Source organism: Bubalus bubalis, chromosome 2 (assembly GCF_019923935.1).
Source record: "Bubalus bubalis isolate 160015118507 breed Murrah chromosome 2, NDDB_SH_1, whole genome shotgun sequence".
Taxonomy (NCBI): Eukaryota; Metazoa; Chordata; class Mammalia; order Artiodactyla; family Bovidae; genus Bubalus; species Bubalus bubalis.
In genome coordinates, this window is record NC_059158.1 from 174,596,600 (window position 1) to 174,618,888 (window position 22,289).

The 22,289-nt window shown below is 38.1% G+C and overlaps 1 protein-coding gene across 26 annotated transcripts in view; it reads left to right on the forward strand.

The window, feature by feature from the left end:
• PUM1 (pumilio RNA binding family member 1) overlaps positions 1-22,289 on the forward strand; it is a 128,508-nt gene that overhangs the window by 29,759 nt on the left and 76,460 nt on the right. For all 26 annotated transcript variants that reach the window (XM_044938003.2, XM_044938002.2, XM_044938009.2 and 23 more), the window contains one exon: positions 10,643-10,711. In XM_044938003.2, coding sequence (XP_044793938.1) covers positions 10,643-10,711 — 69 coding nt within the window. The remainder of the gene's footprint in view (positions 1-10,642; positions 10,712-22,289) is intronic.

Consider the following 22,289-nt stretch of genomic DNA (forward strand, 5'->3'; position numbering starts at 1 on the left):
ACTTTGCTACCTAGTTGCTTATTTAACTTATATGCAGAGTACATCATGAGAAACACTCATGAAACACAAGAAGCACATGCTGGAATCAAGACTGCCGGGAGAAATATCAATAACTTCAGATATGCAGATGACACCACCCTTATGGCAGAAAGTGAAGAGAAACTCAAAAGCCTCTTGACGAAAGTGAAACACGAGAGTGAAAAAGTTGGCTTAAAGCTCAACATTCAGAAAACGAAGATCATGGCATCCGGTCCCATCACTTCATGGGAAATAGACGGGGAAACAGTGGAAACAGTGTCAGACTTTATTTTTTTGGGCTCCAAAATCACTGCAGATGGTGACTGCAGCCATGAAATTAAAAGATGCTTACTCCTTGGAAGGAAAGTTATGTCCAACCTAGATAGCATATTCAAAAGCAGAGACATTATTACTTTGCCAACAAAGGTCCGTCTAGTCAAGACTATGGTTTTTCCTGCGGTCATGTATGGATGTGAGAGTTGGACTGTGAAGAAGGGTGAGTGCCGAAGAATTGATGCTTTTGAACTGTGGTGTTGGAGAAGACTCTTGTGAGTCCCTTGGACTGCAAGGAGATCCAACCAGTCCATTCTGAAGGAGATCAGCCCTGGGATTTCTTTGGAAGGAATGATGCTACAGCTGAAACTCCAGTACTTTGGCCACCTCATGCGAAGAGTTGACTCATTGGAAAAGACTCTGATGCTGGGAGGGATTGGGGGCAGGAGGAGAAGGGGACGACAGAGGATGAGATGGCTGGATGGCATCGCTGACTCGATGGACGTGAGTCTGAGTGAACTGCGGTAGTTGGTGATGGACAGGGAGGCCTGGCGTGCTGCGATTCATGGGGTCACAGAGAGTCGGACACGACTGAACGACTAAACTGAACTGAACTGAACTGAACACAGTCAATAAATACCAGCTGTGATAACAGTTACTTTGTATGGCATAGAAGGAGAATCCTGGCTCTGTAGAAACAGCTTCTGAGTATACCATAACCTTTTTATTTACTGAGTATTGTTAAAAATAAGTGCACAATGAGCACCTTTGCTCACCGCTTATTTTTTTCCTCTCATTTTAGTTATTTAAGATGTTTCTAGAATAGGATTATTAGTTTGAAAGATATTAATATAAAAGACTTCACGAATGTTAAGTTTATTTTCAGAAGATTCTTTCTGAGTTGTTTCATTGGCATTACAGAAAATGTAGAAACTACTGAAGAAGTTACAAATTAACATTTGAATATATTACTTTCTTATTTTGTGCATGTCTCTATGGAAATACATACTTTTTTTTATATATACAGATTTGTAGCCTGTTATAGAATCTTTACACATAAACATATTCTAAGAATTTCAAAACTGTTTTAAGTAGTGCATGCTGCTGCTGCTAAGTCGCTTCAGTCATGTCTGACTCTGTGCGACCCTGTAGACGGCAGCCCACCAGGCTTCCCCGTCCCTGGGATTCTCCAGGCAAGAACACTGGATTGGGTTGCCATTTCCTCCTCCAATGCATGAAAGTAAAAAGTGAAAGTGAAGTCGCTCAGTTGTGTCTGACTCTTAGCGACCCATGGACTGCAGCCTACCAGGCTCCTCCATCCATGGGATTTTCCAGGCAAGAGTACTGGAGTGGGGTGCCATTGCCTTCTCCAAAGTAGCTGCATAAAATTATGTAAATGAATATCTGCGGAATTTAATAATTCCTGCTGTATTTAAACTTGTTTTTTTAAACCATTTTCCCCAACACAAAGCCATGTTGAAGGTTCTTTGTTAACAAATCTTTGCCCATATTTCTGGTTATTTGCTTCAGATGAATTCCTAGAACTACTGGATCAAAGCACATGAACATTTATAAAACCTGATGCATATTGTCAAATTTATTTCTTTTGGAAGCCAGCTGTATACCATTCAGATAGATCACTATGGGTGGTAGTTTCCAAACACGCAGAGATAAAGATTTATCATTGTCTTTAGTTTTATACTTTTTAGATTGGGTTCTTTCATCATGTTAATTAGTTTCTCTCTTTAATTAAAGTGGCCTGCTATCATTACAGATTTCAACTTGATCATGATTGGTAAAATTAAGAAAAAGACACAACCAGAAATTGTGAGGTTTTTATATTTAAAAGTCACTAGTATCATAGGGTTCATTAACTGTGTCTGAAATATTTATTCTTTTCAGTTTGCAAATCGTTCTATGTTTAGGAAGTGCTGGCATTTACATGAGGTATATGTTATGATATAGTACAGTAGCAACGGAGAAGGCAATGGCACCCCACTCCAGTACTCTTGCCTGGAAAATCACATGGACAGAGGAGCCTGGTAGGCTGCAGTCCATGGGGTCGCCAAGAGTCGGACACGACTGAGCGACTTCACTTTCACTTTTCACTTTCATGCATTGGAGAAGGAAATGGCAACCCACTCCAGTGTTCTTGCCTGGAGAATCCCAGGGATGGTGGAGCCTGATGGGCTGCCGTCTATGGGGTCGCACAGAGTCCGACACAACTGAAGCGACTTAGCAGCAGCAGCAGCAGCAGTACAGTAGCAAATCAGTTTTGATAACTGATTTGATTTGATTAACGGATAGTTTATCTTTTTGGTTGGTTAACCATCCTGTCTGAATGCCATCAACACATTAGATGATCTGTAACTTCAATGGTATTTAATTGCCAAAGGTAGTAGCAGTTTTAAAAAGATAAATAATATTAAAAAACCAGAACTTTGACCTAATTCTGGCTGCTCTGGTGACTTCATTCCTGCCCTACCCTGCTGTGTATCATGGAAGGGACTATAAAAATAGTGTAGTAATCAGTTTCTGGAACAGCAGTTGTTAAGCCAGGTGTTCTGTGTCCTTTGTGCTTGTCTTTAATGAGAAAAGATAGAAGTGGTAGTAAAAGAGTTAGAGATCTGAATTTGAATTCCACTTTTGATCTTTCTGCTCTGTGGCTTTGGACAGATTATACCTCATCCATAAACTGGAATAATTTTGCAGTCCAGTGCCTTGAAAACTCAGTAAATTACTGGTATTTAGTGTTGTTACTGACAATGAATAAATAGTGTCATGTAGTAGGGTTTGCATTCTCCGGAGCTAAAAGAGTTTTTTGTTTCTGGTTTTTCCCAGTAATCAAGAATACTGTTGATTTAGTTATGTATTACTAGAGGAATGTAATAACTTTTTGTTTTTCTTAACAAAATGGGGATAAGAGTACTTGCATTTTCAGATTGTTAGGACTATTAAAGAGATCATATAGCATAAAAGGATTTTTATAGGACAGGGCCTGTCACAACATAAGTTTCAGTAAATATTTATTGTTTTATTGTTTATAATACAGATATAATAGACCAGAAGATGGTGTGGAACAGACTTATTAAGTGTTTTTCCCTTAATATGCTTTGTGCTTAGTCGATCAGTCATGTCTGACTCTTTGTGACCTCATGGACTGTAGCCCACCAGGCTCCTCTGTCCATGGGGGTTCTTCAGGCAAGAATACTGGAGAATTGCCATTCCTTCTCCAGGGGGTTTTCCCAACCCAGGGATTGAACCCAGGTCTCCTGAATTGCAGGCAGATTCTTTACTGTCTGAGCCACAAGGGAAGCCCTTTTCCCTTAATGATTAAATTCAAATTAGGTTAATTCTCACATTCCATTTCTTCTCATTGCTCAAGTTTCTCCTGCATTTGCTTGGCCTTTTCTCGCTGGTATCTCCTTCCCGTAATGGTTTTTGGCATCAGATCTTCTGCCTGTATTGTTCTGTATCTATGTTAGTGAAATTGAGCCATTGTGATCTAGGCTTGCCTTTGCAAAAATCCTCCAGGGGAACACAGGTAGGTGTGGAGGAGAAAAGTGCCTGATAATTGAGATTCAGTGGTTGAGGAAATAAATATTCTAGTAAGGGCAGTTTTAATCTCAAGTTACAGATGTCTGTTCTAGGTAGCAAAATTTCAGGGTGTTAAATGAAAGAACACCAGGGATTCTCTTCGAACCCCAGAGCAGGAAATGTATACATGGGCCTCAGGGGCACCAGGAGGCTGTTTCCATAGAGGTTCTGTAGTCTCTTGTCGCTGCTTTTTTTTTTTCCCTGCACATTCTTTCTCTTCTTTATGTTCACCATCTGCTTATTCACCAGGTTATACTTGACCCAAAGTGAAAGCTCCAACTGCCAGATCTTTAGCGAATTTCACTTTATCCATAGCTTTCTGGCCCAAATGCTAAGAGGAATCTGATTAGCTTATCATTTCTCTTCAGATTGATACTAGGAGTTTGGCCATTTAGAATAATACTTTTGATATAGTTAATTGTGGCCAGAGGTGGTAGGAATCATGAAGTTGCCCTTTCTAGGCAGGTGTCTTAAAACATATCTGTTACAGAAAATATTTTGAAAAGTGTTTATTTCTTGGGAACTTTATTTTTCCAAGTACAGTACATAGCTCTGTTTTAAAATATAAACTTCCAGTGTGATTTCATTAATAACCAACTCAATGATACCTGTTGTGTTAGAGTTTGGTTCTTGTTTGAAAGCAGCTGAGAACTGGTCAAACTAGCTCAAGTAAAGGGACATTCATTGTAAAGACACCCTGAGCAGTTAAGGGACAGTAATCCAAGGTCAGAAATGCTAGTAAATAAATAAGGCCAGTAAATAAATAAATGCTAGTAAATAAGAAAGGCAATTACAAAGAATGCTCAAACTACCACACAGTTGCACTCATCTCACATGCTAGTAAAGTAATGCTCAAAATTCTCTAAGCCAGGCTTCAGCAGTACATGAACCGTGACCTTCCAGATGTTCCTGCTGGTTTTCGAAAAGGCAGAGGAACCAAAGATCAAATTGCCAACATCCGCTGGATCATGGAAAAAGCAAGAGAGTTCCAGAAAAACATCTATTTCTGCTTTATTGACTATGCCAAAGCCTTTGATTGTGTGGATCACAATAAACTGTGGAAAATTCTGAAGGAGTTGGGAATACCAGACCACCTGACCTGCATCTTGAGAAATCTGTATGCAGGTCAGGAAGCAACAGTTAGAACTGGTCATGGAACAACAGACTGGTTCCAAATAGGAAAAGGAGTACATCAAGGCTGTATATTGTCACCCTGCTTATTTAACTTCTATACAGAGTACATCATGAGAAACACTGGACTGGAAGAAACACAAGCTGGAATCAAGACTGCTGGGAGAAGTATCAATAACCTCAGATATGCAGGTGACACCACCCTTATGGCAGAAAGTGAAGAAGAACTAAAGAGCCTCCTGATGGAAGTGAAAGAGCAGAGTGAAAAAGCTGGCTTAAAGCTCAACATTCAGAAAATGAAGATCATGGCATCTGGTCCCATCACTTCATGGCAAATAGATGGGGAAACAGTGGAAACAGTGTCAGACTTCATTTTTTTGGGCTCCAGAATCACTGCAGATGGTGACTGCAGCCATGAAATTAAAAGACGCTTACTCCTTGGAAGGAAAGTTATGACCAACCTAGATAGCATATTCAAAAGCAGAGACATTACTTTGCCAACAAAGGTCCGTCTAGTCAAGGCTATGGTTTTTCCTGTGGTCATGTATGGATGTGAAAGTTGGACTGGGAAGAAAGCTGAATGCCGAAGAATTGATGCTTTTGAACTGTGGTGTTGGAGAAGACTCTTGAGAGTCCCTTGGACTGCAAGGAGATCCAACCAGTCTATTCTAAAGGAGATCCGTCCTGGGTGTTCTTTGGAATGACTGATGCTAAAGCTGAAACTCCAATACTTTGGCCACCTCATGCGAAGAGTTGACTCATTGGAAAAGACCTTGATGCTGGGAGATTGGAGGCAGGAGGAGAAGGGGATGACAGAGGATGAGATGGCTGGATGGTATCACTGACTCGATGGACATGAGTTTGGGTGAACTCCGAGAGTTGGTGATGGACAGGGAAGCCTGGCTGCAATTCATGGGGTTGCAAAGAGTCGGACACAACTGAGCGACTGAACTGAACTGAACTGAATACAGATCTGCTTAAAAATCTTATAAACTAATTCATGACATATTTGGATCATTAATTTCTTACATTTGGATTACTTTTTACCCAAGTCTAAGTTTCAGGTTTTGTTTTCTTTGACTGTAATCTTGGCTGGCCCAAAGAAAGACAGAAATCAGAAATCAAAACAGAGAAGCAGGGAAGTAGGAGGAGAACCAGGAGATCATAGTGGTATGGAAATCAAGGAATGAAGGAATTTGAGAAGGTGACTACTGAGGTTTTTTTTTTTTTTTTTAAATGAGAACAGAAAGAACCTTCGGTTTAACTTGTGATGATTTTTATTTTTATATTTTAGAAGTTTCTGTACTGATTAGAGTAGAGAATGGAAATTCCTCTGAATTGGTGATTTGGCTGAGAATCAAGAAGAGAAAAATTACTTTTACTTTGAAATGCTAGGTTTTAGAAAGTAAGTTAAATGTGTGTGTGATGGGGTGCGTCTAATATTGATTATGACAGTGCCGACCTGTGGAAAGAGAGGCTCCGCTCCCCAGAATGGCCAAAACTGAGGATAGGGAAAAAAGATGGATGTGTGGAGATGTTTCAGTAACTTAAAGAGAAGAAACTGTGAAGTGAATGTAGTTTAATACATGCCTAGCAAGTATTGGACATATTTCATTTCATCTTTATAGTAAGTGTGTCAAGTAGTCAGTGCTACCTCAGTTTTACAGATGGAAATAGTGAAGTGTTTATAAGTAGGGCTTCTCAAGAAATGCAATTTTGAATATCATTCTTCAAGATTTGTAAAGTGATGCATTTGCTTAGTTTTTCATGTTCCAAATGTGATGTATAGTTCTGGGTTTAACTATTTTGATTTTATAACTTGCTGTGTTGGTAAAACACCAACTTAATTTTCGAAATTATGATTTTGGTTAGGACAAGATCCTTGTTAGAAACAGAAGGCTTACAAAAGAAAGTCCTGGAATCTGGGAAATGGAAAGGAAACTCAGAAGCTTGGTCGTTTATACAGATGATCCTCCTTGGGTGGGATGAGGGATATGAGGTAGGTCAGACCCTAAGGTGGTTATCTTACTTTGTGACTTTAGTAAAAGGGAGTAAGAGATGCCTTTATGGGGAGGGGCAGCAGTAGAGAAACTGGATGGGTGTAAGATGAGTAACTGGCCAGTAGCCCAAAGACAAAAATAGGAAGTAGTTTTGGGAAACCAAAGGGAATAGATTATTTAGGAAGTCTTATAGACATTCAGCAAAAGTGAAGATGAAGGTGAAAGTGAAAGTCTCTCAGTTGTGTCCGACTCTTCGTGACCCCATGGGCTGTAAAGTCCATGAAATTCTCCAGGCCAGAATACTGGAGTAGGTAGCCTTTCCCTTCTCCAGGGGATCTTCCCATCCCAGGGATCAAATCCAGGTCTTTCGCACTGCAGGCGGATTCTTTACCAGCTGAGCCACAAATTAGTAAACTTTTAATTAAAGAAACATTAACTCATCACTCAAATTGAGTACTAGAGAAAGTGGGGAAGTATAGCTGTACAAGAACTAAAGATAGTTCTGTCCTGATGGGAGCATTTTCTCTGATTATAATTTACAGCTAGCTTTTCTCCTTCATAATAGAATAAGTTTCTTTGTTAACCTGCCCATGAAGTTTCTCTTACAGTAGTCTGAGTTTTCATCACTTGATTTCTCTTGATTCCTGAGCATCTTTTTCTGATTATTAGTTTTATTTTCTGGGAAGAGTTTTGTGGAGTCTGCCTCATGTTGATGATCATACCAAGTACAGCTCCCATTATAAACAATAAATACCTGACTTATTAAAAACACCTGTGAGAGTGACTTGGTTTATCTTGTCCACTCAACCGTGGGCAAATGGTTTCTGTACTAGCAAAGCAGACTTCAGAAAGTGAGCTCCATTCTCATTGTCTAAAGGAGGTAGGAGGAGGAGTGGTTCACCTCGTACGTGAGACAGAGACCGACGCTCCGAAAGAGGAAGAGCTTGAGGTGAACAGAGAGCTACAGAGAGGGAGACAGGAGAGCCGAGAGAGTGAGCGAGCCAGCAAATAAAATGTGTTAGAAAAGAGAGTGAAGAGTGGGTGGAAGGCGGTATAGAAAGGGATGGAAATTTCTGGGAGGGCAGGATGGGCAAATTTTGAAGGTAGGGGGAAGAGACAGTTGGAAAGGAAAGGCAAGAATACCAAGAGAACACACTTGTCAAAGCCCTTACAGAAACTGTGAAGGCACTTCTGTCTGGTGGTGGCATCTTCCTGTGGCTGCCCTGGATGTAGCTTGGTGACATAGAAGACAGTGCACAGAAATTGGAACACCTGGATTTAGATCCTGGAAATGCCATCTAAGTGCACTTCCCTGCTTAACAGTGGGTGACAGAGAAACTGTTCTTGGGAGGAGAAGGGGACGACAGGGGATGAGATGGCTGGATGGCATCACTGAGTCGATGGACATGAGTTTGAGTAAGCTCTGGGAGTTGGTGATGGACAGGGAGGCCTGGTGTGCTGCAAGTCATGGGGTCGCAAAGAATTGGACATGACCGAGCGACTGAACTGACTGAACAGTTTCTCTGAGGCTCAGTTCTAATCTCTTAAATAGGAATAATTACTGTGAGACTGTTGTGATGATAACATCAATATGCTCATTGCATGTTCTCTTCCTTCCTTACCATTCCCACTCTCTTTTTGCATTTTTTAATCAATTAAAAATTTTTTTTGACTGCTGAGTCTTCATTGCTGCACTCAGGCTTTTCTCGCATTTTCTAGTTGCAGCGACTGGGGGCTACTCTAGTTGCAGTGCACGGGCATCTCATTGCCGTGGCTCCTCGTTGCAGAGCACAGGCTCTAGGTGCGTGGGCTTCAGTAGTTGTGATGCACAGGCTTGGTTGCCCCACAGCATTTGGGATCTTCTTGGACCAGGGATTGAACCCACGTCCCTGCATTGGTAGGTGGATTTTTAACCACTCGACCACCAGGGAAGCCCTTTTTTTCATTTTTGTAGCCAATCCTACTTTTTTCTTGGGAAACATAAATAGAATTCCGACATTCTTGGTTAAAACTATTTGTAGGTTTTTGGATTTTCGGGAAACTCCTAGCATCTAGTTAAAAGCATGTTTATAGATTCCATAGGAAGAGCTACTAATAGTATAGAACTTTAAATGTGTTTCAGTTACATGCTTTGTAAATGTTAATTTGTCCTGAAGGTTCAAATTGATTTTATCTATTGTTTGTAGAGTTTCTAGCTAAGATGCTGTCCTCATCTCCCCTCCTTATTTTTACCACCTGAAGTTTAGGAACTTATTCAGTGTGCTTACCTGAATAATGTAAATGGCTTGTGTTGTGACCCTAGCTTCTGTTTCAAGGCCCTTTGAAACTGTTTACTATAGTAACAAATCTTATCTCTATGTCTCTTTGTTCTTATATGGCTTAAATTGAGCCTATTTTGAATTTTATAAATTTATGTTTTTGACAAGCATCCCAAAGCTGTTACATCTTCGTGACACAGTGTATCGTTTGTAGCATTGGGTCTTGAAAATGTATAATTCAGAACAATGTATTTTTATGTGCTGTCACCTTGGTAGAATTAGGATTATTGGGTGGTATACAGGCAGCATACTAATAAAATTCTTAAATTGATCCCTCCAGCTGTATTCCAGTTCATGCTCCATACTCTACTCTCTCCCTGCCTAGCTCTAGTTTGGCTCTTTGCATTCACCCAGTGCTAGACATTGTACACATACATTTGGAGGTAGTGATGATTTGATGAGGGGGTTTGGGAATGTTCCACTTCAGGCAGTCAGTCATCTTTCTTAGGTAGGCTGGAAAGCCTTCATTTTTAATAAACGAGGGACTGTACTCTAGCCTTAGCAAAGGTGGCTTCTTGCTTATAATTGAGAGGTCCAGTAGACTGTTGGACAAGAAAGGGTTTTTGAATTATGACTGTTTTGTGTAATCTATTCCACACTTCATTCTTGCTCTTAAATATTACCTTCTAGTAATGACCTTGAAGATGAGTTAGTTGAAGTCTAGAAAGATTGTTATGATGTGGGTAGTGCATTTAATTAGGTAAAGTTTGAAGGGATTCTTGTGATACTTGCTGTTTTTTTCCTCCTGGTTTTAAGATTCTAGGCACTCCCAGAGATCTTCCAATTTGGAGAAATGTCGAGTTCACTCAGTTATGTAGTTCGTAGTGCCTTTCCCTGATGTTTGTTAAAGACATAACTAGCTTGGATCAAATGAGTCCCCTAATTTGTACTTGACTGTTCACAGTTGTGGACAAGCACTGTGGTCTTTGAGCCAGTAGCAGGGTTTAGGTCACATAATGATCTACATATATTATTGCCCTTCAACATGTTGATCTTTACTTACTAAAATGTATGAACAATAGCTATCGTAATTCTTGTGTGATGCCATTTCCTTTTTCTTTTTCTGGAGTCTGTGTTTTTCATGTTTGAAAGCAAGAGGGATTGGGAGGGGAGAAAGCGCAGGGGTCATTGCTGAACCTGATGGTTAAAGGTAAGTGAATGTTTAATCTTAGTCACTTGATTATTGTTATTTTCCTTGTCAATATGTGAAAGTAAACATCAAAAAGCTTTTCAGTTGTATTTAATGTGTATGTAAAATTCAAGGTGCTAATGTGAAACTTTTCCCTCCTCTATTCTAAACATTAGGTACGTTCTATGGATGAACTGAATCATGATTTTCAAGCACTTGCTCTGGAGGGAAGAGCGATGGGAGAGGTAAGTAAATTGGTGTGTCAGAAATGTGGGTCTGTTTTTAAGGGAAGGTTGGAGCTGTCTCTCATCAAATGTGTCCGAATCTAGTCTCCAAAAGTATGTGCTTGCTTTTCCTTGTTGCCATCCTCATGATAGGAGTGGGATATTGCAGAATTTTGCCAAAACAATCTCATTATAAGGAGAATGTTAACTTTAGCCTAATATGTTAAAAATAAAATCAAAATATAAGCACAAATTAATCAGTATTTATCTTAACCAGTCAGTTGGAAATTGAGGTGTTAAAATTGTACAAAATAACTTAGTTTTATATGCATCAAATGTCCTTACCTTTGCTTCATTTTTCAGTCATTAGGTTCTTCTGCAGTGAAAGAGTTTTTAGATTGGCTGCTAGTCAATATGTTGATAACCTATTTTAAGAGGATGTTGCAGCTTTTGAGGATGTTGTTTGCAGTTCCATTTTGAAGAAGGAATTGAGTATTTTGATAAATAATTCCAGAAGATTGAGGCCTGAGCTAGTCACCCATTAAATAGATAGAATTTAGAAAAAAGGATTTTGGTTTGTTTGTAATGTTTAAAATTTGCAGAAAGTAATGTTTACTATCATCCGTTATATTGATAGTGAAGATTACCATAATTCTAAAAGAGGAATATAGATCAAGGACAGATGATTTCTGGTGCTTCTGTATGTTGACAATAAGTGTTTTGGTGATAGGCAGACATACAGTTTGCATTAATTGCTGAAGATGTCACAGGTTCACAAACTAGACATTTGGTTGTGATTCTTTTTTTCTGGAGAGTAGCCTTAGGTTTTTTTCCCCCTGTTTTATTTTTTGTATATCTAATATTTAAAAGCTCCCATGTCTATTTTAATGCTTTAAAGGAGGGAAAATAGGTATATGCTGGATTCTCTTTTATACCATTCATTAAATACATTTGTTCTTAATGATTTAGCCGTATTCTTTGATCCAGGCACTGTGCTAGGTTCTGAGGACTCAAAATTAAGATAATTTTCTTTCCTGATTTATAACAAATATTCATTGACTACCATTGTGACTGAGCATTAGTTAAAGTCTTGGTGCTTTGATCCTAAGATTCTTGCTGTCTTGGTTATAAGATTTTGTTTGTAACCTTTCCAAGTCATCTTGTGGTCAAAGTCCTATCATCTTGTGGCCTGTTTTTGTTTTTCCTCTAGAGTTTGCAGATGGGATTGGTAGGTGTTCTTATGTTTTCCGGTGCTTGCCTAATATTATTGAAACAGTGCACATTAATAAACCCTGTTTGGTTATTAAGTAAAATATTTTCTCACTATATTTCTGGAGCAGAATTTGAACAGAAAGTTAACAGATGTATCTGATACTAAGTATAGGTGGGGAAACTGCATTTATCTGCTTCCCCATTCCTGTGATGGTAACCTGGTTCACTCTATCAGAAATCTAATCCCAGTCTTAAAATTGGTTACACAAAATAAAAATAATACCCTGTTACTGTTTTGTAAGCAACACTTCAAAATCTCTAAAGACTTAACTCTATAATCAAAGAACAGTGAACAAAAAGTGAATTTTATTTAAATTAACAACAAAAATGTTTTTAAAAATCATTTTTTTTTCTTCCCAAAATGTCCCTTCCTCCCAAGGTCTCCAGACCGCACCCTCCTTACTTTGTTAGAAATGTCATTTTTTTGATGTTTGTATGTAATTCCTCAGACCTCTATGTAGGCTTATTTAAATAACTAAACAAAATATACATTCCAACAGTAATGCAGGGTCACTCTTCTTTCTTCTTGCCTCGTTATTAACAAAGTAGTAATAACTAGTATTTGTTGACCACCTATTAGGCAGATGTTAAGAGGTTTGCATGCATTATCTCATCAATAACTCAGGACGGTTCTTTTATTCAGATAAAGAAAAAGGCTGAGATGAATTAAATTGCTCAGGGTCATAAATCTAGAAAGTGATGGAGCTGGAACTCTGACCTGGCTACCTCTCTAAAACATGAGAGTGAATAAAGCCAGTACTTAGAATTGATGGCAAAAATCTCATTTTAGTAAGCTTTATAACAATAGATATTTGGGGGAGGATTTTAAAAAATGCTTAATGTACTTCCTTCCCAAAATACGGATACTTAAGTTAGTTTTTGAAAGTATAACCCAGTGTCCAGGCACAAAGGGAACAAACTAAGTATGGAGTGAAGTTTTTGAATTCGAGGAACTCTTGGTTTAGCTGGTTGAGCATGGAATAAATATACATGACGACAGGAAGTGTGCACTGTTTTTCTTTGTGTGGTTCTTGTTTTGAGGAGGTTAGTGATCAGTACTGGCAAGACTAGTTTGTGATTACTTGAATGGAGGAGGTATAGGACTTGAGAAATATCCTATAGTTTAGTTAGGATTCATATAGGGGTAGGTTGGAAGAATGTTTTTGTAGAGATAAAAGGGAGATGGACACAAAAGAGAAAGGAAGAAAATAAGTTTTTGTAATAAAAAAGTTTCTAATTAAAGTCATTGAATTTCCTTCTCTTTAAACAATAAAGCATCTCTGGGAGGGGATGTGTGTGAATGTAGTCTTTACCCACATAAACACTAAAGTTTCAAGTAAATTGCCTAAGCCAAGCACAGTATTTTTTTGCTGCAGTTATTTTATTTGTATTTGTATGTGTCTTTGTGCTTGTGTGAGAGTCCTCCTTAGGGCAGATAATACCTATGTTCAAGAATGTATGAATCTTTGGAATTCAGAGAATTGGCTTCTTTCAAAGTAATTGATTTCTGGTAAAGTTAGTGCTGCCTGGTTCTTGTTATTTTTTTTCCCTCGTCAAAGCCGGTGTTCGATAGACTCCTAGAGTCACTTTGCTGTATTTAGAGTGTTTCTTAGAAATCTTGCTCAGAAGTGACTATTTAAAACTTCACCTTCAAACCTTGCTGGTTGTCTGAAATACAGCTGTTCATAGCTGAAGGACACGGTACAAATGCTTTACTTGCCTACTATTCTAAAAAGTACACATAAAAAGGAAGGTAAAAAAATCTGTTAGGCTTAGGGCTACAAATTATTTTCAGATATTTCATCTACTATCCTTGCTAGCAGCCTCTTTCATTCAACTTCAAGTTCAGTTCTGAAAAGTTTAAAGGCATAGATTATTTCTGGTAGTTGAGTATTCAAGAGCGTATCTTTGTAGTACTGAGGAAGGCTCATTGCCCTGATGTTTCTGGGCTCTGTTTCTCCCATGGTTATTTGGCTTATGATCTTGCATGACTTATTTACTCTACATATAGGAGGGCAGCATTTATTACTCTTTATGTCCTGAAAGGGATGGATTTGCAGAGGTTAGTGGTTCTCATTTGAAAGTACATCAAGTCTTTGACAGAAAAGACACTTTATCCTGAATAATTGGTTTTCTCCCTTTTAAAAACCAAGAAACTTTTTTCTTTTTAAGTTTCCTTAATGTTTTACATATCGTTTACTTGACAGTGTTCAGGGACATTAATAATAGTGATTATTTCTGGAATAAATGGAATGTATTTAGATATGTGGCCCTTCATCTTTGTTTTAGAAAACTGAAGCATAGAAAAACTTACCCTTGGTAATAGACAAGTTTGTAAACAAGAGGAATGAAATCTGGAAAGTGCTTCTGTATGTGGAGTAATAATGAATCCTACCACGTTTCCTGGAAGTAGAATAAGGTGAGATATACTTAAAACATAGATGTAGGTTCTCATTAGGCATTACTTAGGAATTCTGCCCGTAAATGTGAGAAAGCAGAATGGCTTGTAGAGTAAGGAGTTTGACAATGATTTGAAGAGCTCTTAACCCAAAGAAAGGTATAGCTTTGTGGGATGGCAGCTCACTGGACAAGAAGAACCCTTATATCACCACTTCCGACCTTGCCTCAGACACTCATAATCTTTGGACTTTGCTCTTTTTCCATGGGTAAGATAGATATTGGACTAGATAGTTTTCCAGGACCCTTTTAAGTCTTAAGATCCTTGAAGTTTGTCCTGATTTCTATCTTTAAAAAGACAGAACATAGGAATAGTTTTGCCTTTTCTAGGATATGCCAGAGAGTATCTTAAAGATGTGTTTAGACTGTGATGTAGTGATTCTGTAACTTTTCATTGGGGTCTCGGACTCATTCACCATCTGCAGCTGCATAAGGTACTGAAGTGTTTGTCCATCAGGGCTCATAGGGTGGTAATTTGGGAATTGGGACAGGTAGGAGCCTAATGTGGACACCAGGTCCACATCTTTCATCATGGCATGATAGCTCACAGAATTGGAGGCTTTGGAGTAGCTAAATGTACTTCTATGATCCACAGCCCCAGCGGGGCTAGCCTTACATTGTAAATTCCTTGCAGGTAGAGTCCCATAAAAGTAACTCAGTTGACTCTAAACTGGATTGAATTTTGGAAAGGAATATGTTGTCTGCTAGCAAGATCCTTTTTTGCAGCAGAGAGGGAAAAATAAATAGAGCCTGTGGTGCCTTAATACAGAAATATCAACCCAGCAGTGTAATACACCTTTCCCCCACAAAACGCAGCTTTTGAGTATGCAGAGGAATGGTAAAAGGTTTCTAGTTCCGTTCACTTTGTATTAATACCATTTGATTGTTGGGCATTTTTGACATCTTGTTATTAAAATGAAATGGTTACTTTAGAGAAAACATAGCCAGGCAGGCCAAGTGACTTGGAGGAAGTTAATAACTATCTTGTATTCTGTTAATGATTGTGTAGAGGACAAGTGACCTTTATATGAGTATTCTTTCGGAAGTTTCTGGGATCTCTTAATAGTTTTGGGATGGGGATTGGGCATTTTGAGAAAGAAGATTGATTAAGAAGGTGTCTTCTAACCCTGTGAGTCTGGGTGCATGTGACATTTGAAACCTGATGCCCAGTTCTGTCCTGTGACTTTGAGACCTGTGTGGAACCCCACCCATTCCAGTATCTTCCTTCTGTCCTGCACTGGGAAGAATGGGCAGACCTATCACTGTATGTGTTGAGCTGTCTTGGAATGTTTGAATACAGTAAAACATGCCCCTTTGAAGCAGGAGACACCTAATCCACATGTTGCTTTGTCTTCATTAAATTTCTCTTCTTTTACCCTCCTTTTTCTCAGTTTTTATTTTTTTCATCCACGTCAGTATGTTTTATTTGAAAGCAAGCTAACTAACTGCAGTAACACATTAAGACTTCAAGACACTTTGGCATTGATATTATTTCCTGTGTGAATCTTCCAACAAATTTTTGAGAGATATTAGTACCATTTTTATATGAGGGAGGTGAGTTCTAAAGTCAAGTGACTCCAGCTAAGATCAGAAATATCAAGATGTGGATTGACTTCAAGTTCTGTTTCATTAGGCTCAAAAATAATAATAGCTGCAATCTACATATACCATTTTCCAGGTACTTTATTAATCACTTCATACACATTAACAGTTTTCACAGTGGTCCTGCAATACAATGACGTCTAGACAAACATGGATTACAGAGGTTAACATGATCACGGGCCAGCTGTTTAAACCTAGCTTCTATTCCTGTAGATCCTGAGCCTTCCTACTGTTACTTTGCATGTCCAGAGCCTATCCAGTACTCAGAAATCCAGCTTTGCTTATCAGCTCTCCTATGAAAGGTTTCTTGCTTTCACCAACCAGAAGCTACAGAGGAAATTCAAGTAGCAAGTTATTTGTTTATATCGTTTCTGTGGCCCTAGTTTATTTTATATATGTGATTTGTGTAAATATTTTCTATTTCTTTGCACATAAGTTTGTTGAGGGCACAGGCTTCAGCTAATACAGGCTTAGCTAACAGTGGCTGCCTAATATTGTGTTGAATGAATTGTTTACCAGTAAATATTTTTTTCTAAGTATCAATTCCTCTTTATTTTCCCTTTTACTTCAGAAATTCCCCCAGGGAACCTCAGGAGACCTCAATTCAATTCAGTAAATATTGATTGTATTCTGTATTCATACTACTTTTCCATCCTCAGGGTTGTGGGGTTGTGAAAAGGGGAAGGATGAGGAACAGATAAAACTGAGAAGTATTTATTCAGTCTGTTCTGCAAATCTTTATATTTTCAAACTATTCAATGATTATTTTACCAGAGTACATAAGACGAATAGCATATCAGCAATGCTGTTATCATCCAAGTTCAATCTTATATATAAAAGGCATTTATTATAAAGGATCTTTTGTTTAATGTAGCTGTAAGCATAGGACACATTCTTTGGGCCATCTGCTGGGGCGTGGAAATACCCTCATTATACAACCAGATGTAATAATGGTGTTCAGAAAATTGGAATTGCTCTTGTTATATTTCTTTTTCAAACTTGTATTAAACTATGTTGTGTATAATTCTTTCTTGTTTACTTTTATTTTGCTGATGAGGACCCAGAAGATGAAAATTAATTCATTGTCACTTAATTGATTAATGCATTCTGTGATCTTCATTTTAGCAAAATGTATAGAAGAAATAGTTTATTTTCTGTGTTACATGCACATCTATGACATTTTCCACTCTTGGAAAATATAAAAGAGAGAACTTGTCCATAACTGGCATACTGAGACACTTCTCTTGTCAATTTAATAGTTAAAATTAGCCCGAGGATGACTGGTTGTGTGGGTCCCATCTTAGTTGTGGGTCCCAAACTGAGTGTTTGGTCCCATCTTGAGGAAGAGGATTCTATCCTGTTTTAATTGAGCTGTTTGCTTCCTGCTTGTGGAATACGAGGGGAGTAGGTCATGAAGCAAACTAGATGTTTTTATGGTTTTATTCATGCACATTACAGATTTCCTAAGTAACCTGGAAGCTTGCCTTTTGCGCACTGGGCTCCCAGGTACTATTGCAAGTAATCATTTATATAATTATTTAGATCAAACCATGTAATTTATACTTAGATAAAAACAAATGACTTTATTTATAGGTAACTTAAAGGTGGCCAGGGTAATAACATTGTCTTCTGTTTCCTTACATGCTTTTCCTTATATTGTGCAGAAAAACCTGGTTCAATTCAGTTCAGTCGCTCAGTTGTGTCTGACTCTGCGACCCCATGGACTGCAGCACACCAGGCTTCCCTGTCCAGCACCAACTCCCAGAGCTTGCTCAAACTCATGTCCATTGAGTCAGTGATGCCATCCAACCATCTCATCCTCTGTTGTCCCCCTCTCCTCCTGCCCTCAGTCTTTCCCAGCATCAGGGTTTTTTCTAGTGAGTCAGTTCTTCGCATCAGTTGGCCAAAGTATTGGAGCTTCAGCTTCAGCATCAGTCCTTCCAATGAATATTCAGGACTTCTTTCCTTTAAGATTGACTTAGGTTTGATCTCCTTGCTGTCCAAGGGACTCCCAAGAGTCTTCTCTCACACCACAGTTCAAAAGCATCAGTTTTTTGGTGCTCAGCTTTCTTTATGGTCCAGCTCTTAACATCCATACATGACTATGGAAAAATCATAGCTTTGACTAGATGGACCTTTGTCAGCAAAGTAATGTTTCTGTTTTTTAATATGCTGTCTAGGTTTGTCATAGCTTTCTTCCAAGGAGCCAAGTGTCTTAATTTCATGGTTGCAGTCACCATCTGCAGTGATTTTGGAGCCCAGGAAAATAAAGTCTCTCACTGTTCCCATTGTTTCCCCATGTATTTGCCATGAAGTGATGGGACCAGATTCCATGATCTTCATTTTTTGAATGTTGAGTCTTAAGCCAGCTTTTTCACTCTCCTCTTTCAGTTTCATCAAGAGGATCTTAGGTTCTCTTTGCTTTCTGCCATAAGGGTGGTGTCGTCTGCATATCTAAGGTTATTGATATTTCTCCCGGCAATCTTGATTCCAGCTTGTGCTTCATCCAGCCTGGCATTTCACATGATGTACTCTGCATATAAGTTCAATAAGCAGGGTGACAATATACAGCCTTGACGTACTCCTTTCCCAATTTGGAACCAGTCCTTTGTTCCATGTCCAGTTCTAACTGTTGCTTCTTGGCCTGCATACAGGTTTCTCAGGAGGCAGATCAGGTGGTCTGGTATTCCCATCTCTTTCAGAATTTTCCAGAGTTTCTTGTGATCCACATAGTCAAAGGCTTTGTCATAGTCAATAAAGCAGAAGTAGATGTTTTTCTGGAACTCTCTTGCTTTTTATATGATCCAGTGCATGTTGGCAATTTGATCTCTGGTTCCTCTGCCTTTTCTAAATCCAGCTTGAACATCTGGAAGTTCTTTGTTCACCTTGGGCGTTTCTTCATTTTCTGAACATAATTTACTCTTTATGAAGTTAATCAGAGAAAAGTTTCTTTTGGCTCTATTCAAGTAACTTGAAGTGAGACAGTATAAAGAAAACTTTATTTTCAGTGGCTTCAGGAAGGGATGTGCAGTGGAGAAAGATTTAGTGTGGAACTTGCCCCAGGTTAATTTACCACAAAATATTATGGCGCTTGAGGTACTAAGAGTATCTCTAATTTTTTTTTTTTAAAGGGCATGCTTTATGAGAGCAGCCAGTGTCTTTTGTGTGTTTAGTTTCAAGGATAAAGTTGTTAACAGTGGTTGTATTTTTTGTGTGGTAAAGAACATTGGGAAAACTTTGTGCTTCGTTGAAGACTGTATTTTTTTTTTGACCCAGCTGTGGGGTGTTCCCTGAGTCTTAACCACTGGACAGCTAGGGAAGTCCCCAGAGTACATTTAACAGTTGTCCAGTTAACAATTGTCCTCAATTGAAGAACTGTTTGCAATTCAGTCTATTTTGTGGTGGTCCTAAAATTTCAAAGCTAGCAAATTCTTATTATCTTTAGTTGATTGCTCTTTTTGCTCTTATTGTTCCCCAGCAACTCACAGTGAATGCTCAACTTTCTTAAAACTTTACCCTTTGGAGTTGTAGCTTTAAACTTGTGACACCATATTCTTACATAGTTGGATCCTGTTGTCTTCTGGTCTTTGCACTCAACTGACTCTGTGGAATAGGTTCCTGATTAAGACAACTTCAGTGGTAGACTGGCTTATTTATGTATACTTAGTGACTTCATTCTTGATCATCATAATGGGCTATGAATCTTCTGTTTTGAAATTAAATAATTTAAAATGCCTTGAAAGCTGAGCGAAGCATTTAAGCAGCAGTTCGTATTACCTTCCCTGCTCCCACTTCCACAGATCCCTTCTTTTATCATTTTATGGCGAGATTACTGAAGTCACCTTTTTGCTTGGCTTCCCAGCATCTGTTTGCTTTCCCTCACTCCATTTAATAAAGGGATGTTAAGTTAATCTTTTAAAGTGAATTTTTATGATTTTATTTTCTGTTGCTGCCTGTTGGATTAGAGCCCAGCTCCTCAGTGCTCCACTGAGCCTCACTGGCAGCTAGACCAGTTGTTCTTCTGTCACCCTCTCCTTACTGCTCCTCTAGTTGGTGGCCAGGTTTCTTTTTTATTGGTGGGCACCAGGACAGAGAAGCCTGGCGTGCTATGATTCATGGGGTCACACAGAGTCAGACACAGCTTAGCTACTGAATGACAGCAACCTGCCCCACTTGCTTTCAATTCTACCTTTGCTCTTACGTAAAGTCCTTTCCGCTTTCTACTTCTCCCTCCTTAAGGCGTTCCTTGACCATTCTGTGCCAGCTACTGTTCTTTCTTCATCTCTGTAGGTTGTGAAGTTTAACAGTCTGCATCGCACTAGTTAGTGTGCTTACTTTGAAATGCTTTGTAAGTGTATCACTTTGATTCCTGGTAGGTTTGTAATCTTTCCTTCAAGGCAAAGACTTCTTGTTATTTATTTATTTTACTATTTTTGTTACTTCCAGTAGTGGCTTCTGTGGTTTGTGCATTTCAGTGTAAGTTCAACTAATAGTTTACTTTTTGAAATCTGTAAGTACTTCAGATGCTAAACCTTTTGTTTTTTTTCAGTAGTCAGAAAAGCAGTACTGGTTTTCTAGATAGGAGAGAGAAGATCAAATTACCACATATTGGCCAGGCCTAAGTGATTTGTGTAACTTCATCTTTAGTTGTGGAGGTGTTATTAAAGGACATTAGATACAACTATTAGCATTGCTTATTGTGATAAGAGTTTAATAACCCTGGAAAAATATTTTTAAAAAATCTGTTAATTTTATATACTGCAGTTATAATTATGCAAAAAATTAAACTTTTTTTCTTAAAAGGAATATACTAGATTTTAACCAAAAGATGTTTAGTTATGAGACCATTAATATGGAAATTTGTTTTCACTAGTAGTCATCTTGCCATATAGGCTAAAAATTTTAAGTAGTAATTGCTAGATGTCAGATTATGATGCTGCCTAGTAGTAAAATGTGAGAAAAAGCTATAGCAAACATTGATTTTTCAACAATTTTTTATGACTTGAATAAAATGAAACTGTAAAAATGTTTATAAACATTGAAAAATAATCTTCGCATAGAAGTATTGAGTAACTGATGCAGGACACTTCCTTAATTAGTAGATATATAAGTGAGAAATGAGAATTTAGAGGATCATATTCCTTAAACTTGAAAGCAAAACCACCATATTCTTTGGTTTTTTTTAAACCAAAGATTAAACCTGTGATTAAACCATTGAACATTTTCAGCTTTCTTTATTTAAGGTACAGTTTTTAAAGTGGACTGAAAGTTACTATCTGCTTGCTTAAAAATATTTGAAGCATGTGGTCTGAGCTCTTTTAAAATTCCCACTAACTTTGGTCACTTTGAAATTACGTTGTAGCGAAATGTATCTGCTAAGAGAAAATGCCTTATTTATTTGTAGTGAATTCTGTACCACTATCTCAGTTTTTATTAAAAATCAGTTCTAAATCATAATAAAAATGTATATTATAGCAAGTCATCCATAATCCCAATACATCAACAAACACCTATTTCAGCTTTTATTTTTCTTTCCAATCTTGATCCAAAAGGGAAGAGTCCATGAAGAGAAGCAATCTTTACATGTATGATTTTGTATTTTGCTTTTAAAATTTAATGTGATTTTATAAATACTACATATAGTCATGACAGCTATTTTGGGTGAGCGTACATTGTTGCATACAGCTGTACCTTACTGAACATTTAATTTGCTCCCAGCTTTTTTGCTCTTATTCTTTGAATGTGAAGCTTCCCCCCCGCCCCTTTGAATTATTTAATGTTGATAAACTCAGGAATGAACATGACTTTTTTTTTAACCTAGCTTTTAAATTTTATATTATTTTAAAAAATTTTATTGAAGTGTAGTTGATTTACAGTGTTGTGTGTTAATTTCTGCTGAAGAGCAAACTGATTCCATCGCACATGTACCCATACTCTTTTTCGTGTTCTTTTCCATTATGGTTTATCACAGGATATTGAATATAGTTCCCTGTGCTATACGGTAGGACCTTGTTGTTTATCCATCCTGTGATTGTAACAGTTTGCATCTGCTGATCCCAAACTCCCAACTCTTTACTTTCTCACCTTCGCCTCAATTCTTGGCAACCATATAGATAGTTCATTTTTACTATATTTAGATTCCACATGTAAATGATAACGTATATGGTATTTATCTTTCTTTTTCTGACTTCATTTAGTATGGTTATCTCTAGGCCCATCTATGTTGCTGCAGGTAGTATTATTTTACTCTTTTCATTGAATGTATATA